General features: G+C 43.4%; 3 protein-coding genes across 4 annotated transcripts in view; 2 read left to right on the forward strand and 1 right to left on the reverse strand.

The window, feature by feature from the left end:
- On the forward strand, positions 1-18,410 carry ZNF839 (zinc finger protein 839). The gene is made up of 8 exons (XM_048485441.1): positions 1-501; positions 2,360-3,235; positions 3,818-4,024; positions 11,268-11,360; positions 14,019-14,162; positions 14,889-15,023; positions 15,544-15,658; positions 17,243-18,410. Exons 1-8 carry the CDS (start codon positions 34-36, stop codon positions 17,791-17,793), a joined length of 2,589 nt encoding a protein of 862 aa, XP_048341398.1. The 5' UTR covers positions 1-33; the 3' UTR covers positions 17,794-18,410.
- Positions 18,260-26,020, reverse strand: LOC125426756 (cyclin dependent kinase 2 interacting protein). 2 transcript variants are annotated; one of them, XR_007243570.1, is made up of 7 exons: positions 25,906-26,020; positions 23,780-23,939; positions 22,038-22,161; positions 20,979-21,102; positions 20,356-20,523; positions 18,997-19,120; positions 18,260-18,357 (listed from the first exon to the last, which is right to left on the reverse strand). XR_007243570.1 is itself a non-coding variant. In XM_048485442.1 (5 exons), the coding sequence occupies exons 1-5, from the start codon at positions 25,910-25,912 to the stop codon at positions 20,321-20,323; spliced, it is 618 nt and encodes a 205-aa protein (XP_048341399.1). In that variant the 5' UTR covers positions 25,913-26,019; the 3' UTR covers positions 19,948-20,320. The 2 variants fall into 2 exon arrangements, 1 of the variants encoding a protein (XP_048341399.1); XM_048485442.1 differs by lacking the exons at positions 18,260-18,357; positions 18,997-19,120 and having other exon boundaries at positions 19,948-20,523; positions 25,906-26,019.
- The window catches only part of TECPR2 (tectonin beta-propeller repeat containing 2), a 78,266-nt gene continuing 77,663 nt past the window's right edge, over positions 26,003-26,605 (forward strand). The window contains 1 exon segment of the mRNA XM_048484637.1: positions 26,003-26,126. The gene's annotated coding sequence lies outside the window, so the exon portion shown is untranslated.

The raw sequence follows: 26,605 nt of genomic DNA on the forward strand, positions 1-26,605 counted from the left end.
TCTTCAAACCTTCTGCCGCGGGCCGGTCCTAAGATGGCGGCTCCTGAGGAGAGCGCGGGGGAAGGCGTCGTCGCGCAGGGCCCGGCAGCTCCCCGTGGGGCTGCGTTGCTCCCTCAGCTTCTCCAGAACCGTCCCCCACCGGCAGCTGAGGGACGGCGGGTGGTGGCCATCGAGGAAGGGCAGTCGGGTGCGGCGCCTCCTGGAAGAGAGGCCGTCTCGGAGCCGGTGTCGTCCGCCTTCCTCCTGCGGCAGCCTACTCCCGCCTCGTCTTCGCCGGCCGTGGGGTTTTCGTCGGCGCCCCAGGAGAACGGCCTTTTGGCGCCTCCCGCGCCTGGCTCCTCAGCGCGGCCTTTCGCCTCAGAGACCCAGTTGGTGCCCAGCACCCCTCAGAACGCCTCCCAGCAGTTGCAGGATGCGGCCCGGCGGGTCGCCCTCCAGCAGGGCAGGTCGGAAGCGGCTGCTACTGCTGTTCCTCCTCCCGCCAGACTGCTTCCACCCAAGGCACGTCTCTGGAGATACAGAAGGGGGGGTGGGGGTGGCACGCGGGGTGGGAATGCTTTTCTTACATGCGAGGAGTAGCGTTGCCAACCTGCAGGTGGGGCCTGGAGACATTTTGGGATTCTAATTTATCCCTAGACAACAGTTCAGTGCCTGGAAACAGTGCAGGGTGGACTCTATGGCAGTGTAGTCCTCTGACGTCCCTCCCCAGGCTCCACCCCCAAATCTCCAGGAGTTTCCCAACCTAGAGTTGGCAACCCTAGGAGAGGGTCAAATAGACTACTGTGTTTAGACTGAACCATTTTGATTGGGAACGTTTCTTTTAAAGTGTACCCTGTGGTCAAAATGCCAAAGTCCATTGCACAAAGGGAAGCCACAAACTGAACAGGGTAACAGAACCTCTCTGCTGTGCTAGTTTAACCTTGTTACTGGCAACTAGCAATGCATATTGTCCTTTAAAAGTACAGAATAGGAAGAGGGTGGAATAGAGCTGCTGTCCCACTTTTTAGGCTAGGCGGCCATAACGGAAAAACCTGAAGAAAGCCCATAAGTACAGGTTGGTGTGAAGAAAATAGGGGATTTTAAGAGTTCATTTTGTGATTCCAGGCTTTGGTAAGTGTCTTGTTCTGTAACGTGGTTTTATGATAGGCAGAGGCTGCAACAAAGCATGCAGAGTGTGAACTGTAGAAAGTAAGAGAAGCTCAAGTATTACATGATTGTACCTTAATTCATCCATGTGTGTGAAACATGCAAAATTAATGTTTATAGAAGACTTCCCCCCTCCCCCGGTACCCTTACAAGAGGACATGCTAGTTTTTATATAGATGACACTTCTTACCCGGCTTATTTCTACTGAAATTCATCTCAAAACAGGTTCCAATCACTTTCTCCCCCCCACCCTTCACAGTGGGCACCTTGTGAGGTAGGTGGAGTTGAGAGAGTTCCGAGAGAACTGTGTCTAATCCCAAATTCCCTCAGCAGACTTCATGTGGAGCAGTGGGGAATCAGACCCAGTTCTCCAGATTAGAATCCGTCACTTTTAACCACTACACCATTCTGGCTATTGAGGATGATTCCACTTTTCTCCTACAAAGATGACCCAGTTTTCAGTTATAGACAGTATTACCAAATGCTTAGGGAAATAATTATTTGCTGTTGTTGCAGTCCTGAATACACATATGACAATGCATGAAGAGAGCAAGGAAGAGAGTTATGAGGGAAAGAGACGACTCAAACCAATGTTTTTCTGTCTCCTAGCCACTCTGTCTCTCAAACTTAGGCTGTTTGTGCAATATGGTCTGTCCTGCAGCAAGGGTACATCATCTTTGGGTTAAACTCTGAATTGCTGGCACGTTTTCCCCACTCCTGAACTCACCTTGTCACAGATTAGAGAATCCCTTTGGTTTCCAAAAGCAGAGAAAGTGACCCTTTCCCCCTACCTGCACAGGAAACTCTCTGTTTGGCTTTTCTAGGTTCTCCTTGCCTTTCCCTGCCCTAGTTTTGCCATTTGAGATCAAATGTAAAAAGATTTGATTTTAGATAGGATTTGGAGAACTAGATTTGATTCCCTGCTCTACCACTTGAAGCCTGCTGGGTGATCTTGGACCAGTCACAGTTCTTAAGGAACTTTCTCAGCCCCTCCTACCTCACAAGGTGCCTGTTATAGGGAGGTGCCTGTTACAGGGAGGAAAATAATATGATCGTAAGCTGCGTTGAGACAAGGAGGTAGAGAAAAGTGGACTATAGAAAACCTAGTTTCTCATTAAGCCCAACAATATGGTGTTGGAGGTCTCTAATGCTCAAGAATTCGAGGGAAATCTATGTAATCTTATACTTAAATAATTCTGTCTTTTTCTTAAAGCAATTAGACACCATCTGTGTCCAACTACAGCCTGATCAGACAAAAGAAAATGAAAGACCAGCCTTTGCCACAATTGCCACTATTCAGTCCCAAAATGTAACCACAACTCAGCCAGTTGAGAAGAACGCAAAGGTTTTGGGAGTCAATGTTGTTAATCCTCAGGTCATTAGGATAGAGCCTCTTACAGGAACTGGATCACATCAGTTTTTCTTACACAACTCTTCTGGACCCACAATTCAGTTGCTCCTGCAGAGACCCCACAGACAAGTATCTGCAGATAAGATAATGACACAGCAAATATTGAATGAGCAGAGAAGCAAGTCTCCTATGCAAACTCCGCGTGGTATTGTGGTTTCAACAAATCCAGCAAACTCTATTGGAAACTGTGAGAAGAAACACAGAGAGCAAAAGCTTAAAAAGACCTTGAAGGTGAAAACCCGATCTGGGCGGATTTCACGCCCTCCTAAATATAAAGCTAAGGATTACAAATTCATTAAAACTGAAGACTTGGCGGACTGTCACCAGTCAGATTCCGATGACTATTCCGAGCTCAGTGTAGAAGAGGATGAAGAAGGCAAGGACAAGGGAATGCCCTTGTTTGGTCCCTTGGCCTATGACTTGAGGCCGAAATTGTTCAAGTGTCAGACTTGTGAAAAATCGTACATAGGAAAAGGAGGATTAGCAAGGCATTATAAATTGAACCCTGATCATGGGCCGCAAGAATCTTCGCCACCTCCCCCTATGAATAGTCTTTGTAGGATAGCATTGCTTGAAGATGCTGGGAAAGCAAATGGTGAAAGTAACCTTCGGACTTTTGTACCGCCACAAGTTACTGTAACAAATGAAAAGGCAGATGCCACAGAAAATGGACAGCAGGTAAAAATATTTCTATTATCCCTTTAGTGTATTTTAAGACATAGATATAATACCAGCGTTACCAGTTATTCATTCATGGAGCATGATTCAAGGCCAGTAGCACATTAGAGACCAGTAAGATTTCTGGGGTACACTCTTTTGAGACTCAAAGTGCCCTTCATCAGATACTTGTGGAGTGGATACATGGAGTGGGGTGGGTTTTTCAGCACCATCTATCAGTTATTCTAATTGTTTTAGTGTTTGTTGGTTTATATCTGTTTTAATTTATAATGTTATTGTTTGCCGCCCTGAGCCCAGCTGGGAAGGGCGGGGTATAAATGAGAATATAAAATAAAAATTAAAGAATAAAAACACGCTCTACCCATAATTCAGTGGTGTAGCGGTGGGATATGTATAGACTACTGCCAATCTGGCATAGCATGGCTTCAGAAAAGGGGTTTTCTTGCTTGGCTTGTCGAGTGTGTCCCCTCTGCTTTGGAATACAGGCTCAATTATTGCTGCTATCATTTCAGGCAGGAAAATGAATACATAAAGGCCAAAATGTTTAAAAGACTGTTCTGATGTTCAGTTTTGTTTTGAAAGTCCAGTATAGGTGGTGGAAAGAGAAAGTCTGCAGCACAGCAAAAGAACATTTGTTTGTTAAATTTGGGTCCAGGGAGACCTCGACAACCAAGGCGGCATGGCTGCCCCAGGAATACTGCAAGATCAAGACATTCTGGTTGCCGACCTGAACACAAGGTATCTGCAGAACATCACAGTGTACTTAAAAAGAAAGCTCGGCTAAAAGAGGTATGATTTGTTTTCATTTTTGCACAATTTAATTTTATTTACAAAATGCATACCCTGTCTTTGTGCCCACATCAGAGCCAGAGTTCGCTTTCCATTCTGGGCTGCACCCTTAATCCAATCCAGAGCTGACAGGTGGGGACAGCACTGATTCGGCGTCATTCCAGCCACTCCAAAACGCTTTCCCTCATCACAGGAACCCTGAAAATGTAAAAAAAACCCAAAAACCCTCACCTCAAAGCCCCCACAGGGGCGAATAGAGAGATGCTACAAAAATTGGTTTTTTTAAAATTGATTTATTGTATATCATACAGTAAGAAACAATACCCAAAAGTCAGTGAAATGAACATTTCATATACCATTTAACCAATTCACTAACTTATCTACATTATTCTATTTGGTTTAATAATAATTAATAAAATTACTTCTTACTAAGGTTTCCCTTTCCAAATAATATAGTAGTCAAGTATCGAACTTCCCCATCGAGTTAGCTGAATCTGGAGAGTTAAGAAAAAAAAGCAATCATATATTAAACAAGTAACAGTCTTAACATAAGTAATACTCCTCTAATATTATTCCTGATATAATCTCAGATCTATCTGTTTATATTTAATTTTCATATATGTCATGTCTCAAGAAACAGGAGTCGGAGGAACAAAACATAGTACTTTATTCCATAGCTGCTACTCACACATAGCCTAAAATCACTCTGCAGCTGTGCTCAATATAACACACTTACTGATTACCAATTACAGTGCAACAGCTGCAGACTCTTAAAACAATACAATACATTACACCCCTTCCCCCTAACTCCTGTAATAATCTGGTGGGATTCTCTTTCGCTGCGATCGTCTCAGCTCCCGCTCTGGCTCCTGAGTCTGTGTTTTTTCCTGGTTCTGCAAAACAATTGGACCATTTGCTGTTTCCTTATCCTGCATCTCCATCTGCCCCCTTAACGCCCCAGATTCCTCGGGGACAATTGGACTATTTGCTGTTTCTTTATCCTGCATCTCCATCTGCGCCCTTAACGCCCTAGATTCCTCGAGGACCTGGGGTTCCTGATCTACTATTGGACCTGGCACTCTCTTCTTACTTGGTCAACATGTCTGCGGATCACCCGCCCTTCTTCGGATTTCCACCCTATAAGACAAGGGGCCCTGTTGGCTGCCTCCCACAACTGGGACCCAACGGACCTGCTCCATAATTTGGGACATACACCGTATCATCCCTATCAAATGTCCGAGGTGCTTTGTGATCTTCTTTTCGTGGGCTGATCATCAACTGAATCGGGATGCATTCGGTCCAGCAACGTCGTAAGTTTCCGATTCATTAGCAACTCCATGGGACTCCTCCGGTGGCTGTGCGGTGTTATGTGCTGTGTTAACAAAAAATTCGCCAACCGGCCAGGTGCCAATCCCCTCTACTATTACCAGCCGCTAATGCATCCTTTGTTGTGCACCATCCTTTCTGCCTGCCCATTAGTAGCGGATGAAAAGGGGCCGAGGAGTAACCTGGCGAATAACACCATTAGCCAGGAATACTCTAAACTCCTTGGATACAAAGCGCTGTCCCATTATCCACGTGCACCCGTATCCGGAGACTGGGTTGCAAATAACTACGCAGTGCCCTAATTACTGTTTGTGATGTCATTGACATTACTGGCACTACTTCTAGCCATTTGGAATATGAATCCTCTACGATGAGAAACACCTGGCCTTGGAAAGGCCCTGCAAAATCAATATGTACCCTTGACCACAGTCTTTTTGTGGACTCCCATTGATGGATAGGGGCCTGAGGTGGGGCAGGTCGCGTTATGTGACATTCCCTGCACCTGGCCACCCATTCTTCTATTTCACTATCCATCTTTGGCCACCACACATAGCTTCTGAGAAGCCAATGCCTTCATTCTCACTATTCCAGGGTGCCCTACATGCAAGGCCTCCAGCACCCCTAATCCTTAAAGCTGCTGGGATCACTACTCTATTTCCCCACGAAGTAAGCACCCTTGTGGACAGATATCTAGTGCTGCCTCATTCCAAATGGTCTGAATTTTTCCTCTAACTTACCCAATGGCCAACCCTTCCATTACCCCAATTCAAGACTTCGGGCAAGCACTGGGTCCTTAACTGACCTCTCTGCTATTTCTGCCGCTTGCACTGGAGGCTCTGATAACGATTCCAACATCAAAACCTCCAAAAGTGGGGAGTGATCTTCCTCCTCCCTTAGTACTGGCAAGCGACTCAGCGCATCTACATGCCCAATTTTCTTTCCGACTGGTGCTGCAAGACATAATCATATGCATTCAGGAACATTGCCGCAGCATTCTAGGGGACAATATCTGTGGTGTCTGGCTCTGAGGAAAATAATCCCAACAGCGGCTTATGGTCTGTAACAATCACAAATGGTCAGCCCATACACGTAATCATGAAACTTCTTAACCCCAGCCACTATTGCTAATGCCTCCGCCCATCATTTCGCTCCGTTGTAGACAACGTCCTAGAATATCACATAATTGGAGCTTCCATCCAATTGATGGCTTAACACTGCTCCAACTCCATGCGGGGAGGCATCGCCGCGTCAAAATTAATGGCTTCCTCTCATCAAAATGAACCAATACCCTTTCTGATGACAACAATCGTTTGACATCTCGGAATGCCTTCTCATGCTGACTTGTCCACTGCCACACTGCCCGCTTATCTAATAAACAGTGCGAGTGGCTCTGCCACTGTGACCTTATAGCTTTAAGAATGAATGGTAAAGAATTGTAATCCAAAATGCCTGTAGCTCTTGCTTTGACTGTGGTGCTGGGGCATCCTGGATGGCCTTCACCTTACTGCTGATGTCGGGTGGATTCCCCTTGCATCTACCATGTATCCCAAAAAACTCTACTTGCGCTACTCCAAACCGCACATTTTTTTCTAAACCGTGGCGCAACCCTACATCTGAGAAGCACTGCAATTACTTTCCGTACCTGTGTCATCAGTTCCTCCTCAGTTGCACCCACTATCAAGACATCATCTCGGCAAGTTTCTTAATATTTCTTCCATCAAGCTCTGGAATATCCCAGGGCTACACTCACTCCAAATTGCAGCGCTTTACTCTGAATGCCCCCCTGTGAGTCACTATCGTCTGGGCTTCTGCAGTGGCATCATCCACTTCCAGCTGTTGGTATGCCTGCGCTAGATCTAATTTTTTGCAAAACCTGCCAATGTTGCTAACAACTGACTGACAACTGGCACTGGAGTGCGGATGTTTCTGCAATGCCTTGTTAATTGTGCACTTATAATCAGCACAAATGCGCACATCCCATTGGCCTTCAGGGGAGGTCCTGGTGGGGTTCCCATTTGCATTTACCACTGGTTCCAGTATTCCCTGTTCAATAACCGATCTAATTCTGCATCCACTTTAGAAGCATAGAAGCAAATGGAATCACGAGAGGCGTGATTTTAGGCGATATTGGGGGTACTGAAGGATCAAGATACAACGATATAGGTGGACCCTTATACTGCCCCAGTCCCTCAGCAAACACACTCTTAAATTCTTCCACTAGCACCTCCCATGTTAACAACCTCATGAATTCCAGTAATTGCAATTCCCAACCTCCCGAACCAGTCCAGCCCCAATAGGAAGCTTGTCCCGCCTTCCTTCCACTATTAACAATTGCAAACATCCATCAAACATATGATATTTCACATGCACATTACGCATGCCAACCCATGGGTACTCTATGTCCTTGATAATCCGTAAGTGGTAAGTCACAAGATCTAATGTCCAAATCATCCTGTGGGCAAAATGTCTTATAAGTGTCCCATGAAACGATGGAGAATGCTGACCCAGAATCCACTTCCATCACACAAGGGACATCCTGGATCCTCACAGTCACCGTCAACTTATGCTGGATCTCGGGTTGCACGTGGTTAATTACATCAGCTGCATGAACACCATCACACTGCTCAAGTGGGGGTTGGCCAGCCAAGCCAGCTACATGGGGACAGCAAGGTGCATCCACAGAGTGTGTAGCAGATGAGCCGGGAACATGTCTTCTTGGTCCTTGATGAATTTTTTCTCTGCACACTCTCCCAATATGCCCCCAATGTTTACAACAGAAACATTGTGCCTCTTTAAATTTACACCTTTCTCTCTCATGGGGCCCACCACAACTCAAACATTTCTCTGTTGACATCCTCCCTCTCTGTTGTGGTGGTCTCCCCATCTTCATTACACCATGCTGCAGTCTCTGAATTTCACCATTGCCAGGGTCTACAGTCCCACTGCCAGCTGTTTGCAGTCTCTGTGTGCTCCTGGCTTGTCGCACCTCCCGAGTAGAGGCTGCAGCAAGTTCAAAATTCAAGGCTTCTTGGTATGCCGTTTGGAAAGTCAAGTCTGTCTTTGCCAGCAGCAACTTTTGCAATGATGCCTCTCTCAGGCCACAGACCAAACGATCCCTTAACATTTCTTCCAAATTGGAGAAATTGCATTGTTGTGCCAACCGTCGTAAGGCTGCAACATAATCTGCAATGCTTTCAGACCCCTCCTGATCACGTTTGTAAAAAACACTCCGTCTGGCTATTTCTGACGGTTGGGGAATGAAATGGTTCCCTAATGCAGTCAATATCTCTACAAGTGGCGTTGCTGATAAGTCTCTTGGCGCTATCAATGCTAAGGCGAGGTCAAACACCCCTTCACCACAGAGGCTCAAAAACACAGCTCTTTTCCTTTCTGGGTCTGTTATGCCATTTGCCAGAAGATAAAATTCCAATCGGGCCTCATAACTCTGCCACTTCAAAGGAAACTCCAAATTAAACTGTTCCAGCTGCCCTTGAAAGGCCATAATTTACTCACATTCCACGCTTCACTAAAAACCTTCCAAGACCTTTCATAAGTTCATCCTCGTCGCCAATATGTCATGTCTCAAGAAACAGTAGTCGGAGGAACAAAACATAGTACTTTATTCCATAGCTGCTACTCACACATAGCCTAAAATCACTCTGCAGCTGTGCTCAATATAACACACTTACTGATTACCAATTACAGTGCAACAGCTGCAGACTCTTAAAACAATACAATACATTACAATATATGTATTAGTTTTCCATTAACACAAATTTGCTTAATATTGAATTTTTACTTTCCTTTTCCAAAAACAATAAATATGCTTTCCAAGTAGAGATATGCTACAAAAATTGTTGAGTATCTCTGCTGGTGATTCCGCTAGCGCTAGGGGGCCAAATCGGCTCTGGGGACTGACTAAGGTTGGCCCCATCCCCTGGAATGCCTCTACCATGCTGACGCATCTGGGGGCAGTGTGGGAGGACTGACGCGAGGCCAGATGCTGCGGCTAGCTGTCACGGGATGCTGCAGTGGCTGGATGCCAGTGGATTTGCTCCTCCACCAGGGTAAATGTCCTGGGGAGGGCATTTCCACCAGCGTCAGCCTGCACTGCCTCCAGAGAGGGATTCCCCCCACTCCCTCAGATTGAGCTGTTAGTCAATTCATTTAGTCACCTTAGTCAAGTAGGTTGCTGAATAAAACTGTCAATTCAGTGCGTCACAGGAATGAAAAAGGTAAGCTCTGTGTTGGAGGTTGTTTGGAAAGGGGTTGAAAATAAAACAGCATTATACTATCCCCTATATAGATCTGTGGTACATGCAGCCTCATTTGGAATTCTGTGTGCAGTTCTGGTCACTGTACCTCAGAAAGGACACTGCAGAATTAACAGAAGAGGGCAACCAAGGTGATTAGAGATTAAAACACCTTCTCTATAAAAGAAGGCTGAAAAGTCTGGGCCTTTTAATCAAAGATAACTTTTTCTCTCCCAAAGTACCAAAATTTAGGGGCATCCAAAGCGACAGATAGGCAGTAGATTCAGGATGGAAGAGAGGAACCATTTCTTTACCTGGCAAGTGATTACAATATGAATTTTGGTGCCCGATGACATGGTGATGGTCATAGACACAGGCAGCTTTAAAAGGGGTGAGCAAGGTATCAGACCAGGATCTGGGAAACCCAGGTTCTAATCTCCACTCTGCCGTGGAAACTTGCTGGGTGTCCTTGAGCCAGTTGCACACACTGAGCCTTGACTCTGGTAAGTATTTGGGTGGGAGAACTCCAAAGAACATTAGGGCCGTGACTTCAGTCAGTGGCAAACCAACTCTGAACGTCTTTTGCCTTGAAAACCCCACCAAGGGGTACCATAAGTCAGAAATAACTTGACAGCAAAAGAAGAGTTTTTTGAAGGATAGGTATTTTGGTTGCTACTTGCCATGGTGAAGCAGTAAGCCTCTGAATCTGAAGGTTTCATCTTCTGTGTCCTGCTGTTGGACTTCCAGAGGAACTGGTTGGTTACTGTGTGATACAAAATGCTGGATTAGATGTGCCACTGGTCTGATCCAGCAGGACTCTCCTTTTGATCATCTTAAGCAGTGCCCATGGCTCATAGGGCAACATGGTTATTTTTAAAATACGTATGAAAATGCAGGTGGGAGCTTGGAGGTTTTTTTCCTTTAAAGACAGCACCTGCTGCAGTTCTTCCATGCATTATCAGCAAACATTTGGATTCAATCTATTCTCCCCTTCCCCACAAGCACAAGCACAAGGATATGATTTCTGTTAATAGTCGCCGTGGCCTCCCATATGCCTCATCTTGTGTTGTTCTGGAGGGTTCTTTGACCCTCAAGAGCAGTATTGTAAAGGACTGCAGAACTGTAGCAAGGAGAGGGGGGATGTGGCAAAGATGTCTTCCATAAGCTTTATTCAAAGTTGTCCGAAGCTAAATGTGCCTTTGTCATGATTATTAGGTTGCTGTGCACTTTTGAACCATTTTAATGAACAAAAATGTGTTCAGCTAATTGAATGAGTGCATAATACTTTGAAATTCTTGTGATTTGGGGAGCATTTTTTTTAACTGGCATGGTGTGTTCATGCTAAATCTTTCACAACTGGGACATTTGCCATGAGCGGTTCATGTGATGTTATATATGACTTCTGTTTCTTATATAGATAGGTAGTATGAAGTTGCTTTTGGGTATTGCTATTTGCGGTTGTCTTTAAATGCACCTTAATCAGCTTTTATCCTGATAATGAAGATAGGAGCTAATTCCTAACATTGATGTTTACTCACTGACTTGACTTGTGGTCCATGATTTCATATATCCTTCTTTCTCTCTTAATCCTCATATGTTTAGAGTTGGCGTTTTAGCAATGTGATTAATGGCTTCTCTAAAGAAATCATTATGGTCTTTAACAGCTGATTCAGCAGTGTTCCAATGAAGATTTCATGGAGTTGGTGGCTCCACATTTTGCAGCAGTTGTTACTGTGTTTGAATTCCTGCTTATGAAGGCAAGTTTATAATGTTAAGTCTTGAAATTTCAAAGTCTAATCAGTTAAAGTTTCCCTAATCAGGTTAACACTTATCTTTGCCTAAGAAAGTGCTGATTGAGCCATTGCATATTTATTTGCTTGTGCTATTTATAGTCCCATCTTTCTCACATGGATTTAAGGCACATTACAGAATGAATCAATACAATCAACAGAAAGAGACATTCAGTGAACAGTGCAATAGGATTAGGCTTGTAGAAGCACTCAGAAATCTAAAACTAAAGCAAAGCATACATATTAACATGGCATTAAATACAGTGGAACCTTGTTTTTCGTTGGTAATCCGTCTGAAAAGAATCGATGAAAACCGAAACCGATGAAAACCGAGGCAAACTTTTCAATAGGAATTAATGTAACTCCAATTAATCCGTTCTAGGCACTCCAAAAACATACCAAAAACACATTTTTTGGTGAAGAAACATAGTGTTTAATGCTGAAAACAGTAACAAGCAATAACATTAGGACCAGCTTCAGAGCCAGTGGACCAATGTCGCCCCAGAAAGCGGTCCAAAGAGGTCTGTTTCTGACACCTGTTTAAGATTTGTCTGAAATGGGGCAAGACATTGTCATTAAACAAGTTGCAGACACGGCCCGCAACAGCTTTGTCCGGGTGATTTTTCTCCACAAACCCCTGCACCTTACTGCAAATCGATGAAAACCGAGGCAAATCGATGAAAATTTTTCACTGAAAAAATCGATGTAAACCGAAACTGATGAAAACCGAAGGCAATGAAAACCGAGGTTCCACTGTATTCTTGTGATTAAGGAGGAAATGAAAGTTGTGGAAGTCTTTATAATTAAAATTTGCAGAGTAAGTTCTTGCTATAAATCTGTTCATGGGGGAACATTTCACTAACTTCAAACAATTGTCTTAAGTCAGTCTCTTGATATGGAGCCGCAATTGAAACTAATACAAAAGTTAAGTGTGATACAATCAAGGGGAAGTCCTAAAGTAAGACTAACCATGCTGTAGGTAATGGAAGTGGTAGTTGTTAGTGCGATGCCCATTCTTGTATTTCTTTGTAAATAAATATAATAGGTGCAAAATAACGTTTGTCTCCTCCTTTCTCTATATTTCACTGCCACCAGAAATTTATTTCTCAACCCCTTTTAAAATTCCTCCCGAAGTAGTGTGTCCAAGCTTTAAAGCAGTTTCGAAGGGCTACATGGTCCCGAGAAAAATTCCTAGTGTGGGATTCCAGGTTACATTCAACAAATAATTTTTTTAGTTATGTACTTTAGCTTAAATGTTTCAGGAAATAATTTACAATAAACAAACTGTGGTAACAACTTTTTGTAGGTAACTCTCACTTTACATCAATCCACTCTCACTCCTTTGCATCTGTGAGACCTTCACCGATTACCCACAGCTGGCTCTGCCCCACCCTTGCCCCGCTTTGCCGCAAACATTGCACAAGAAGTGCTCTTGCTTTCCATAGGTGGAGCAAGAGGAAGGATGTTGGGATAAGAAATCATGCCCTGATGCACTTCCTCTCTCAGTGCGCCACAGGGAGAAAGCACATTGGGACGAGATTTTTTGCACATATTAGTGCACACCAGAGAGGAAGTGCGTCAGGACAAGATTTCTTGCCCTGACGCGTTTCATATGCCAGCACATGGCAGCTGCCCTGTGGGTAATTGACCATTATTTGGATTTGACTCCATTTCTAGTCTCTCAGTGTTTTTACACACTCTGACTCAGTTAAGCTCAGACTGACTCCCTGTCAATCTCCAACACATACTGCTGTCTCTCCCAAGTTTTATGTACACTGTGACTCAGTTCAGCACAGAATACTGTCTCTAGTTCTGCACACTCTGATTAAGTTTAGCTCAGATTCAGTTTAGCTCAGACTCTCCACAGTCAACCAATGTCAGTATCAACCAGTCTCCTCACTCTCTCATCCCCCTTTCACCTCACCTCACCTTCTACAACTTACCTCTCACTTTAAAGAAACACACAGATACAACATTTTAAATCACAGTTAATTTTATGATTTTAGGAGGAAAATAGACAGGTTTGAATCCATTGGCTTTATTCCACTAATAGTTGAGCCTCCCTCCTATGGAACATGCCTCTTATGATGAAGGAAGCCTTAACCCTTAGTGGATCAGAACCTTTTGAATCCAGCTTTCGCAGTTTTTTCAGTTATAGATTTTTCTTCTAAGAAGTGCCGTGGGTCAGAGGCCATTAGCTCCCCTCCAAAGCCTCAAATTGCTCAACTAATTTGTGCCATGTTCTCAGCAAGATGTTTGCAGCACTTGAATTAAAAGGCATACCAAATGTTGATTATAACCTTTGGGAATCAACCTGCAACTTCTAGAGTTGTTAAAATTCAGCTGTTTACCTTCTTAGGCTCCTTGTAGCATAACAGAAGCCTTGCTATGATTCTTTGTTGTGAATCCCCACTGTATTGGAAGAGCAGAGCAGTCAGTGATGCGAAGAGAGACAGCGGCTGACTGAGAAGTAAGAGCTGGAGAGGAAAAGCAGGACTCTGTGACTCTCCCTTTCCACAGTGAAATCTCTGAAAGTAGCATTTACATAATCAGTATTTCCTGTTATAATATTGCTGTGAATGATATTTATAGCCAGCATGCTGTTGTTTGTATTTTTTTAATCAGGTAAAAAAAGATGACCCACAAAAAAGGCTCTTTCCCGATGTATACAGGGAATTTGAAGAATTGCATGCTGTAGTGATGAAAATGTCCCAAGAGTATTTCAGCAATCCTGAGATAAAAGAGCCTGTGGAAATTAAAAATCCCAAGGTAAATGTGGGTTGCTGAATGTGGGTATTTGTTGCTAGCCAACACCTATCAGCCACACTGCATGTAAGTGAAATCAGACAGAACTTGCTTGGAAAGAAGAATTTATAGATGGGCAGAAAAGGTTCTCATTTGCTCTGGCAGGTTATATATCACATTTTATTGAGGGCTGGATCCAGAGGAATGTAAACAACGGGATGGGGCCAAGTTTATGCCCTCTCCCCCTTTCCATTGCAGTCCCTGCATCCTCTAAAGAGTGGCTGCTGAGGGTTGTGATATGCTTGGCAGTCCCATGGGATGTGGTGTTGGTGTCTGCAGTAGAAAGGCAAAAACAGAATTCACTCCATTCTTGAGCAGGTAGAAGAGTGAATTTGGATCCCAGCCTGTGATCGTAAATAAATGGACTTTGCCGTTTGCCAGATCTCCCTCCACCTAAAGCGTGCTTTCCAGAAATCATGCGATAGAGTACAGGAATTTGGAACATTATGGGAAGACTAAACTCAAATGAGAGAAGCATTTAGTTATGGTCTCCTGCTAATACTCTAGTGGTATGTGGTGCCCAAAATGTTGTCCACCCTTGTGTTAAATTACAAGTAACTCTTTAGAATACAAGTAAAATAGACATGGGAACGTATCACAATATTATAACTAATGTTTTAATGATTACTATAGTAATGCTTGGTTATTTTCTCCGATATTCCCTGATGAGACCAAACCTCCTTTTTGTAGGTTGCTGAATCACTAGGCATGAACAGCAATTTATTTGGAATGCAGAGTATTCAAGCAGGCTTTTCCCCTGAACACCTTAAAAATTTCAGTGAGCGCGCAGTTACAACGGCTCCAGCACAGAAACGAGCAGCTGAGGTACAACTGTCGATTTCCCCCTGTTAATCTAAACATCGAAATAGGATAGGAAACTTTCTGATTAATTGGTTTTGCAGATGTGCCTTCTTTTCAGGAAGTGTCATCTTTGCACCATAGATTGGTTGAATATAGCGTACATTCTTCCACAATTCTAAATCTTGCTGTTGCCAAAATCAAGCAAGTTATTTCTCAAAAACTTAACATTTTAGCTTCCTAGCACTATTTTGTAATTCCAGTTCTGTATAAAATTGGACCATATCTTATTGTGACTTATTCCTTTTTTGGTAATTACTGTTACAACTGTTACACATATATGCATGGCAATTGGTATAACAAAGCGCAATATTTTGTAATTTAGATTTTTTTAAAGGTGTCATTTTGATTTGAGGCCTTTGATGGTCCTTCTGAAATGCTGCAGCTTTGAATTATTTAAGAGGCATTTTTTGCATATACGACGATCCTGTGATGTTGAATAAATATCTGACTTAAGAGTAACCGTTTATCAACATTTTATATCTAGAGTTCTGATGAAATGTTGCCGCTTGCGAAAAGGAGCAGAGAGCAAAGCCTGTTGGAGAACTCGGATGATTATTTGAGTGACCAAGGAATGAAAGAAATATGCGCTACAAATGAAGGTGCAATTTGAATCACATAAAAAGATTTATTTCAAAGGGTACTGTAGGCCTTAAGTAGAAAGATGCTGAGCTGGAAAAATGGGTTGATATTATAGAGGTGAATTGGATTATCCAGATAACTTTGTATAGTTTTTGCTGATATTACTTGGAGCAGCAGTGGCGTAGGAGGTTAAGAGCTCATGTATCTTATCTGGAGGAACCGGGTTTGATTTCCAGCTCTGCCGCCTGAGCTGCAGAGGCTTATCTGGAGAATTCCACACACGCCAGCTGAGTGACCTTGGGCTAGTCACAGCTTCTTGGAGCTCTCTCAGCCCCACCTACCTCACAAGGTGTTTGTTGTGAGGGGGGAAGGGCAAGGAGATTGTAAGCCCCTTTGAGTCTCCTGCAGGAGAGAAAGGGGGGATATAAATCCAAACTCTTCTTCTCTTCTTCTAATTGTATTGTATCCCGTGGCCAGTCCAGTGCTCAGCAGCACACACACCATTGATGGGAACTGCTTGGAAGGGCAGAAGGGGACAGCTGGGGCTGCAGGTTACCTCCCAGCCCAGAGTTAGCACCTGACTCTTCCTGAATGTAAAAAAGAGCCCTGTGGCATTAGCCCAGTGGGCCATTTTGTCCAGCATTTTGTCTTGCACAGTGGCCAACCAGTTCCTGTGGAGGTCCAACAACAATCATACCCTTTCCTGGTGGCAAGAAGGAAAGGTAGTGGTGGGAGGAGAAGCAAGGGGGAGGGTGAGCTTTATGGGTAGAGAAAGGGGGCAAGGAAGGAATAATGAGAGGAAGGGGCAGTAGGGATGGAGAACGACAGGAAACTGGAGCAGAAAGTGAAGGAACTTGTCCATGAGTTTCTCCCAACTCCTCCCTCCCCCTTAAAGAAGTGTGTTTATGCTATATGGGGAGGAAGCTAGCTCACGCTCTTGCTAACTAGGTCATAGTTTTCCATTTTATGGACTGGGGATGAAGCCTGGGATGCTCTGAAAGCTTCACTAAGCCTGTGTCTTGGATGATTCTCCCAACACAGCACTTCTAAATCCAAGGCAAGGGCCGAAACTAGATTAGTGATACTGCTTCTCCCATTGGGAAGTGAAAAATTTGCCACAGCGAAGTCACTTGAAACTGTAAATACCGTACCAATAGGCAAGATGTTTTCATTTATAGCCACATGGTGGTAGATCTAAATATTAAATCCTGCAATTCTGTACCTAAGATCCAGAATTAAATTTCCTTAAAGCCAGTGTTTGCCTTGACCCAGATGGCCCAGGCTAGCCTGATCTTGTCAGATCTTGGAAGCTAAGCAAGGTTGGGTTCTGGTTTGTGCTTGGATGGGAGACCACCAAGGAAGTCCAGGGTGACTATGCACAGGTAGACAATGGCAAACACCTCTATCTGTCTCTGACCTTGAAACTCCCATGAGGGGTCGCTGCAAGTCAGTTGTGACTTGACAGAACTTTACATGTGCACATACACCCAGTGTTTATAGGTTGCTGGAAGACATATCTAAGTACTGTAATTAGAAGTCTCTTTAATCTGCCTTTTAAGCAGGAATATGTATGTAAACAGGGTTTTTTTAAAATGTGAATCTAGATTTCTTTCCAGAAGACAGCTCTGTAGCCAATACCTGCTGTGGAAATAGAATGGCCAAGGAACAACATGAATCACTTGAATTAGAAGCTGTGACGGACTGTGTAAATCCTGATCCACCCTGTCAGCCCATGAAAGCAGGGCTTGAGAACTTGCAGTTTTCCAGAACGCTGGAACTGGGCCATTATCCAAGCTGCCTGTTCTCATGTGATGAAATACAACCAGCTGTCAGTGCAGAAAATTTGCAAGAGAAAACTGTGGACACAAACTCATCTTGGAATACAGCAAGCATGACAAAGGGGTCTGAATTCTGTAACTCTCTTGCATCTGAAGAATCTAGTCAAAATCCTGACTTGCCAGTGCTTGAAGAAAACTGCGATAACGGAAAATATCAACTTCGACAGGAAGCAAATGAAGACTCCCCCCTTAACGAAAAGGTAGAACAGCCTAAGGACACTGATAGTGTTGATGACCTTGAAAAACACTTTCCCAGTAGTGCCACGGAAGCAATTCATCAATTTGAGAATAGAACGGAGAGAGCTGCTCCCGTGTAAACAGCCTGAGAATTCAGTGATGTAATTGGTATAATTTATGGGATATAACAATGGGCTGGGTGGAGAAAGAAACAATAATACTTCTCATGAATAACATCCATGAGTTTCTCTCTTGGGACAACAGTAAATCATTGAGGCTTGTGCTGGGCTTGTTCTGCTTTGCACTAGTGGTACAGTTACTACTGTGCTCCTTGGCACAGCTTAAACCTGTCTGAAAATTTTACAGGCGCGTTTAATAGCAGAAATGAGGGATAGAAACAGAGATCTTGATTCTGCAAAGGCTTTGTTTCCACTAAGTGTTCTTTCTTGGAGAAGAAATATTTTAACACTTATTTTTCTAATTTAAATGTTATGCTTGATCTACTTCGTTAGGTTGAATGTGTTCAGCACAATAACCAAAACTTCAGAAGGCTATTTAAACTGCTTTATAGTGAGATAAATGTTCCTTATAGTTGCATTGTCAACTTAATTGAGGCAATCTCCCTAGATTGCATTTTTTGGCAGATACGTTGCACTGTTTCTTGACAATGTTCTGATGAAGTAAAATGGATTCTGATGGAACTGCTGAAAAATATTAAAAACAAAGATATAATTAAATTTTATTGTCTCAAACTTTACAAAAGAATCTGGTAGTTCTTTAAAAACTTTTCTCTGGAAGTCATGGCATTTGATTATTTTTGTAAAGTGGATCATGACACAAACCCGTCTAAGTCTAAATGTAGGGTCCATAATTTTAAGCAATAATTCAGTTATGTGCATGGAGCATTAGCAAGTTCGCACTCCTATATTTTGACAATGAAAAGGCCACGTACTGCACAACAGATGAATTAAGTAGTGTGAATAGCTCCCTCCAGTGCAACGTGTCCTTACATCCCATGCAGGTGGTCAGTTTGATAGTCAAAAGACCTGCAATAGATTGTAGTACGTAGTTAAGATATTGGTTTGATTCAGATGTGAAGTGAAGCCATGACTTATATAGATAAGGATTGTCCTATGAAAGGACAACTCCCAAACCAGACTTTAATTAAACAGAAGCAGTAAAGTTAATGAGACAATGTTGAAATTCACATGCTTTTGTGATGATTTTTTTGCTCAAGGAAATTAGAATTTTTTCTCCAGTTAGCTGAAGACCTTTAATTGTGCTAAAGGGCAGCTGGTGTCTCACTGGCTTCACAGGAAGACAGGCACATGAAACTGCCTTACCTGTTTCCATTAAAGCTTTGGATGACTTCTCCTTTCTTAAATGCCATGTTGATTATTGCTACTATATTCACAATAAGTCCTACCATCTGGCACAGTTATCCTTCGTTCAGAATTTAGCGTTCTTCTGTATGATAGAGGAAGATTTGATGTTACTGATCCTGCAGATATGCTGGTATTTATACCTCTAATAGCAAAGTGCCTTTTGCCTATGGGAGCTAAATCTACAGACAGGGGGCTCACTCACCCCACACAGATCTTTCTGCAGACCTGGGGGAACCCCTACGTCTACGGAAAAATCTGACATTTAATAAACAATTGTGGGGGGTTAAGCTCCCCCCCCCCCAATTACCTCAGGGTATTGGCAGTGGCGGTGCAGTCCAGGAACTGTGCAGGGCTTGGCAGTGGCTCCAGAAGGGGCCTACCTACATGCAGCCGTTCTGGTGAGTCAAGGGAGGGCGTAGGGGGAAGGCTCTGTAGTCTTTTGAAAGAGTGTGGGGGAAGCATCTGCACTACTTTGAGAGAAAGTGTGTGGGCACATTATTGAGACAGAAAGCGGGGGGACCTAGGGTGCCACTGAAAGTCAAAGTAGTGGGGGGAAAGCCTCTGTGCCCTTGAGAGGGGGGAGTAGGGAGGAGCCTCAGGGTGCTGTTGAGGGGGAGGAAATGTGCTGGGAGCTTCTGCCCACCCATCTCTGAAAGTTACTTGCAGGTCTCCACTTGTTTAGCAAGAAGTTAGTGTGTCTTTTATAGTACTTGCTTTTACCACAAAACAGCTTCTTATTTCTTCCATTCAGATTTTTGGGCCTGACTGAACATTGTTAGAATTCATTCTATGTAGGATGGGTTTGTCTACCTACCAGCAAGGTACCATGTGGTTTAGGTCCCTGTTTTTCAAGCACTGATATAGCATGTAGTCACTACAACAAATAAAAGCTACAATCTGCAGAACTGATTTGCTAAGGAAACCACATTTTACTGTCAGTAGCTAAATAGGTACTTAGCTTATGGTACAAAACTGACTTTGCGGGGGAAGAAGACAGATGCTGAAATATCTTAAAGCAAAATGCAGACTTCTTGAAAACTGTCAGACAAGTATTGCTTTACAATTCCCCCTACTTTACTTTTTTTGGCCTAATACACCGACAACAGTAATAATAAAACCAGTATAAATGTAGTAAACACACAACTTATCAGAACACGATTACATTAAAGAACCCAAATAAATTTTAACATAGTTATTAAATACATTTAAATATTATGCAGCTTAATTTTCATCCAAGGATTTTCAGGGCAAGAACTAGCTTTTCAAATAGGTCTGAAAGTGCTCAGAGTGATCTGTGTCCTGTTTCCAACAACATACTTTCTAGCAGAACTTTGCTGCTCTGTTCGATATAAGGCTGATATAACCATGATGATAAGTAGACCATTAAGAGATCTTGATCAGTAGTATGTGCAATCTCTTGCACAATAGTTTGTTTCAGTTTTAATTCCCTTGAGTACATTTCTAGGAGTTTGGCAGAAGCTTCATCTGAAATAAAAAGCAAAATCAGGAAGGAGTTCTACAGTTGCATCTCCCTTTAAATTCCCTTTTTACGATGCCCAACTTTACAACATTAGAATTCTCTTCTCTATATATTAAATTTCTGGCCTTCATTCACTTTATCATCTTAGAAAATTAAAATATAGCAATTTAAGTGCCCAAAGTGATATTTTTTTACCCTTGCCAGGCTGAAAATATTTTAATATCAAGGTTTGAAATAACTTTTAATTTAATTGTATGTGAGACAGAGAATTGTTAACTATGAAAAGTACAGAGCACAAAACATTCTCCCTTGGAAATTCATAATCCCCTCCTTAAACTCCAGTTCAGTCCTGATGAGCTACGTTGACTTCTTTGCATTATTTTGACTTATCATTTTCAACTAACAGCCAGCACCTCAAACTGGAAACAGACCAGCAAATTAAAAAGAAGAATGAACTTACAGAAATAGGGTGTGGGCCACGTGTGGAATAAGAGTGTCCTGTGTTCTCCGTGATGGTATTTTTCCAAGTCACAGATTCCTTTAGTGGTTGAACACAGCTTTTCCATCTTCTGATATATTTTTGTCTTAACGAATTTAGGACAAATGCACATGTAAGGTTTTTAAAGTAAGAATGGGGACCAACCGCTCATTTAACAGTAAATATATGCCACATCAGTTTGTTTGATTCTTCTGTTTATAACCAGTTTAGGAGATTGCAATGCTAGGAAAGAGTTCTACCAAGGAGCTTAGAGAACTGGGGTAGGCAGAAACAGTCCTCCAACTGGTTCTGGTGGTTTTTCTGGGCTGTGTGGCCGTGGGCTGGTGGATCTTGTTCCTAACATTTTGCCTGAATCTGTGTGTAACAGACTTCCCTCTGTGATACACCTCTGAAGATGCCAGCCGCAGATGCAGGCGAAACATTAGGAACAAGATCCACCAGACCACGGCCACACATCCTGGAAAACCCACCAGAATCAGTTGAATCCGGCTGTGAAAGCCTTCAACAGTCCTCCAACTGTTATTCTCCCACCCCCAAATACACACACACATATCCTGCTGCTGCTGCAGGAGGAGTTTTTTTTGTTGTTATTTCAATATTCCTTGAGAGGGGAGAAAAGGCATCTGTAACAGAAGCTCTGCCCTGAAGAAAATCTCCCTTTAGTATATGGGGGGGAGGGGGGAGAGCACCAGTGTACCATCGGCCTATGAATGGATGTTGACTTAGACATGTCAACGCAAGGTTCTCAAAAAAAAACAACACGCCCTATATTTCCTAGCTCAAGGTGTGGCATTAGTCTAAAGCAGTGGTTCTCAACCTAGGGGTTGAATAACCCTTTCACAGGGGTCGCCTAAGACTCTCTGCATCAGTGTTCTCCATCTGTAAAATGGATAAATGTTAGGGTTGGGGATCACCACTACATGAGGAACTGTATTAAAGGGTCGCGGCATTAGGAAGGTTGAGAACCACTGGTCTAAAAGGTGGGAGAAATGTAGTAATTATGGCTGTGAAGAAGAGTACCATATTTTCAGAAGTCCCAAGTAGCTCTACACAATGTTCTTCCAACTCTACATTATAACTTGGTGGCACTCTTCTATCGTCGGAGGCAACATTTTCACATTCTACATCCAACTTGTCTTTAAACCTAAAGAAAAATATCAGTATTAAGGACAATGGTTGTTTCCTATGCCCTCCTTAGCGGTCAACAGCATTGTTGCCCAGAAGATATTCATTCCCTCTGGAAGAAGCTACCCAGGAGGCCCCCTTCCATGGAATCTTGTATCAGGGTCTTTTCTCCATTTTTCTATCATTAAAGAGAATTTTAAAACTAGGCATACATACTGGTGAAATAAAATGCCAACCAAGCCCAGGAGATCTCCAAAGCTTCCACTGTGAAAAGCCAATCTTGGCAATTAGTTTAACTCCATCTGGCTGATACCTGTGAATGATGCACTCTCCTCCCAAAGTAGTAAACTAATCAACAGCATCTAGCAGGCTGAACACAAGGATATTGCCTTGCCTAGAGAGGATACCTCTGCTGGTGTTGTATCCTCACTGTTTTTTGCTGTGTCCCTTGTGAGTTTTTTGTTCATTCATAAAGGAATTTATTAGATGCCATCTTTTAAGTAATTTTAGAAAGTTCTAATTAATTTGAGCTTTAATTGTTGATGTATTTTGGCATACTGGGTTTTAATTATTACTTATGTGGTTATCAGCAATCCTGAGCCTGACCTTTGATGAGGGAGGGCAGCATATAAATTGAATAGAATTAAATACATTTACTAGGCCAATTTCTATCACCCACAAGCTGATCCTTATGAAGAAGAATAAGAAGAGTTGGATTGAGATAGGTGGGGCTGAGAGAGCTCAGAAGAACTGTGACTAGCCCAAGGTCACCCAGCTGGCGTGTGTTGGCGTGTACAGGTTCATCTGAATTCCCCAGCTAAGAATTCACAGCTCAAGTGGCAGAGCGGAGAATCAAACTCGGTTCTCCAGATTAGAGTACACCTGTTCTTAACCACTACGCCACTGCTGCTCTCTGTCTTTTCATTCTAATTCAATCAAGTTCCCCACACACCCGTTAGACTCTCAGCAGCCCCTTTTAGTGCTAGGATTTTCATATGCAAATTCAATCTTCGACAGACCAAAACTAAGTATTGCCGAACAATCAGCCACTTTTAGTACTCAGAGATGAACTTGGAACCCGGTAAGCACTCTGTCTTGCTCAAAGATGGCCTCTCTCCCCATGATCTTCAAGGAATCTTAGATTAACACCTTCCTCCATTGGACAGGTAAAGTGTATTTTACATTCTCTTTTATTTCCTAATCAGGCAGAAGCACTCTGCTCCCAAGACTATCTTTCCATAAGGCTAGATTGTGTGCTAGCTTCCTCAGGTGTACATGATATTCTTCTGAACCAACTGTTTCGTTCTGAATTGACTCGCTCTCTCCACTTTGCTTTATGCTTGCTGACTCTTATTCTAAATTATAGTGTATTTTTAAAATGTTTTTTGCCTCCTTCCATTTCTGGGACTAAAGTGCCAGGCTTGACCCATGTATAAACAGACATAAATAAACACAGACTGCTTTAGGGGCACTTAAGAAAGACTGTACCTGTGTAAAGGGAGTAGTTTGCATACCAGCATACAGGATCATTATTTTAATTGGTGCATGATGTAAATATCTAAAAAGCTGCCATCTAACTGAAGTGCAAGAGATTACCTTTGTATGGTTATTGTAGATATTTTTTCCCCAATACTTACGCTGTAGCAATTTTGATGTTCACAATTTTGGTAGCAGTGGTAAATCCATTTTCATTCAGCGTCTCCCACTTCATTATTAAATTATGCCAGTCTGCTGCATTATCTTTAATTTTCCTTGCACTGACTGATAACCCAGACGTCTTGGGAGTAAGACTTTTACCTATTCAGGAACACAAAACCAAAAGCTCTTTAAATCAGAAAAATTAAAATCAGACACAGGGTTCTATTTACAGCATGTGAGTATGCACCTTAATTAACATTTTCTTTCATAGAAGTGTGAATGTATACATTAAAATTGGTCTTAAAGTTAAGAAAGATGTAGTTTTCATCACTAGTCTTTATATTGTTCTGTAGAGTACGTTGTTTTATGAGTATAGCACCTGGAAGACCCCGGTTCAAATCCCTGCTCATGCCATGGAAGCTTGCTGAGTGGCCTGGTCACACACTCTCAGCCAAACCTAGAAGAAGAAGAGTTTGGATTTATATCCCCCCTTTCTCTCCTGTAGGAGACTCAAAGGGGCTTACAATCTCCTTGCCCTTCTCCCCTCACAACAAACACCCTGTGAGGTAGGTGGGGCTGAGAGAGCTCCAAGAAGCTGTGACTAGCCCAAGGTCATTCAGCTGGCATGTGTGGGAGTGTCCAGGCTAATCTGAATTCCCCAGATAAGCCTCCACAGCTCAGGTGGCAGAGCGGAGAATCAAACCTGGTTCCTCCAGATTAGATACACGAGCTCTTAACCTCATATAGTTGTTATGTGGATACAGTAAAGGAGAAGAGAATGATGTAAGTTGCTTTGGGTTCCAAATGGAATACAAAAGAATAAAATAAATCTATTCATTGGTGAAGATCTTTGGCAATCAAAAGAGTCAATCCCTCGTATCCAGTTAAAAGGATGAGATGAAGAAAAGATGTGAAAGACCTCCACCTAAGCCGTTTGAAGACATGCTGTCTGTCTGTAGATAATACTGGTTTGGATAGTTTAAGAGTCTAATTCAGCATCCTACGTCAATATCGGCACATAGAATTCTCCCCTTTATTTAGACAAATTTAGAATGAAAACCATCCCTGGCTACTGTATTTACAGACACGATAGTGAATCAGAGTCTCAGCTCATTTCCAAAGAAGATACACTGAGGAGAGTTAGAGCTCAATTGGGAGCGGGGGCAGACTCACCTCTGAAGCTGGTGCAACCTTGTGCTAGTGCATGTGCCCACCCTGCTGACACATGGGGCAAATGCACCGGTGCTTGGAAGCAGGTGACATGGCTGGGGCTGTTCCTGGGAGGTGAAACCGACCTTCATCACTTTCTACATGGGGTTTGGGGCTGGAAGTATGTCACCCTGGCCCTCGGACCTTTTGGGTGGCGCAAATCTATTGAGCCCAATGGAGGTCTTTCTGACAGTGGGCTTTTCCCCCTCTACCGCCCCACACTATGGGAAAAAAGCCCTCTAGAGGCCTGCCTGGGGGGGTCTGGATTGGGCTGCCCATTAGTTCATTTATAGCACACCTTTCTCACTGAGACTCAAGGCGGATTACACAAGTACAGAAAGAGAAGAAAATCATATTATATATGATTGCATATATAATCATATAATGTTATCACATTATATAAAATCATGTAATCATTGTATAAGGACATCAAATGAACAGGATAACCGTACAAAACTGATGGGCAAAATGAGCAACAATAAGAATACACCGTATAAAAGATGCACTTTCAATCCACTTTGCAGTTGGGCGAAATAGCAAAACCCACTTGCAAACAGTTGTGAAAGTGGATTGATAGTGCATTATTCTGCATGTGCGGAAGGGGCCATAACAGAGTGAACAAGGGCAAAAGAGCACCAAATAACACATTGAACTGCAAATTGTTTTGCCTAGAGACTGCCTTCTGACTGCGTCGGCGGTGAAAAGGGATAAATAAGTACTAATTAATAATGTCCAATTTCAGTGTAAGTCAACCCAAGCTACACTGAAGAAACATTGCACGGCCTGGAAATAACGGATTCCCAGCTGGGGCTCCCGACCTTTTCCTGCAACCCCGCCCCTGCGGTGCACTCCTCGCCCCGGCCTCGCCCCACCGTGAAGAGCTGCCCCCTCCTAAGCAACCCCCGGAGGCACTTACCGGCCATCCTCGCGCGGCCCACACAGCCCGGGACTCGGACTGAGGCCGCTCCCCTCGGAAGTGCGCTCACGTCCGGCTCCGCCTCTCACAACCGTCCCGCCGCTGCCGCCTGGAGGCCGCGGTGACGCCGGGCTTTGCTTTCCCAGCGCGGCTGGGAGCTTGCGGGGTGGGACGGTCGGAGTCCACCCCGAACACCATGAAGGGTCCCGGGCCCTGCTGAGGTGAGTAGGCCGCGGCATAGCCTGGTTCTTGTTGTCTCCATGGAAACGGGTTGCTGCAATCCAGGTTGCGCCTTTGGAAATTCCTGCCCTGTAGTCTTGTGCTCCTGGGAGGGGAGGCTCGTCGCCCCACCCAGGACTACTTTGCAAAAACCCTGGCAGGCCAGTCGTTGCAAGGCTTCCTTGGATTCTGTCAGCTCCACCCCTTTCCAGAGGATTTTGACACCTTAAAATAGTACATTTATTGTGGCAGAGGCTTTCTGTAAACAAACATCGCCTGCTTGCTGGAGTAAACTAATATAGGGATTTATCAGTGGGGTAGGGTTGGTTTTGGGTGGTCGGGACTTTGCATCTACTCAGAAGTACTCCTTGCAGTTACAAAGCTATGGCACAGATATTGAGGTGGGCTTCTGGTGAGCACATTTCTTAAATGCCTCTCGGATGAACAGGTAGGAAATCTATGTTGCAAATTCAGAGTTTGG

The sequence above is a fragment of the Sphaerodactylus townsendi genome, linkage group LG02 (assembly GCF_021028975.2).
Source record: "Sphaerodactylus townsendi isolate TG3544 linkage group LG02, MPM_Stown_v2.3, whole genome shotgun sequence".
In the NCBI taxonomy this organism is placed as follows: Eukaryota; Metazoa; Chordata; class Lepidosauria; order Squamata; family Sphaerodactylidae; genus Sphaerodactylus; species Sphaerodactylus townsendi.

Coding starts and splice junctions, on each gene's coding strand:
- LOC125426756 (XM_048485442.1), bottom strand. Junction 22,162..23,779: donor AACATCAAAATTGCTACAGC/GTAAGTATTGGG, acceptor ATTTTTCTTTAG/GTTTAAAGACAAGTTGGATG. Junction 21,103..22,037: donor TTGGGACTTCTGAAAATATG/GTACTCTTCTTC, acceptor AAATTCGTTAAG/ACAAAAATATATCAGAAGAT.
- ZNF839 (XM_048485441.1), top strand. CDS start 34: ATGGCGGCTCCTGAGGAGAGCGCGGGGGAAGGCGTCGTCGCGCAGGGC. Junction 11,361..14,018: donor TTGAATTCCTGCTTATGAAG/GCAAGTTTATAA, acceptor TTTTTTAATCAG/GTAAAAAAAGATGACCCACA. Junction 14,163..14,888: donor TGGAAATTAAAAATCCCAAG/GTAAATGTGGGT, acceptor TCCTTTTTGTAG/GTTGCTGAATCACTAGGCAT.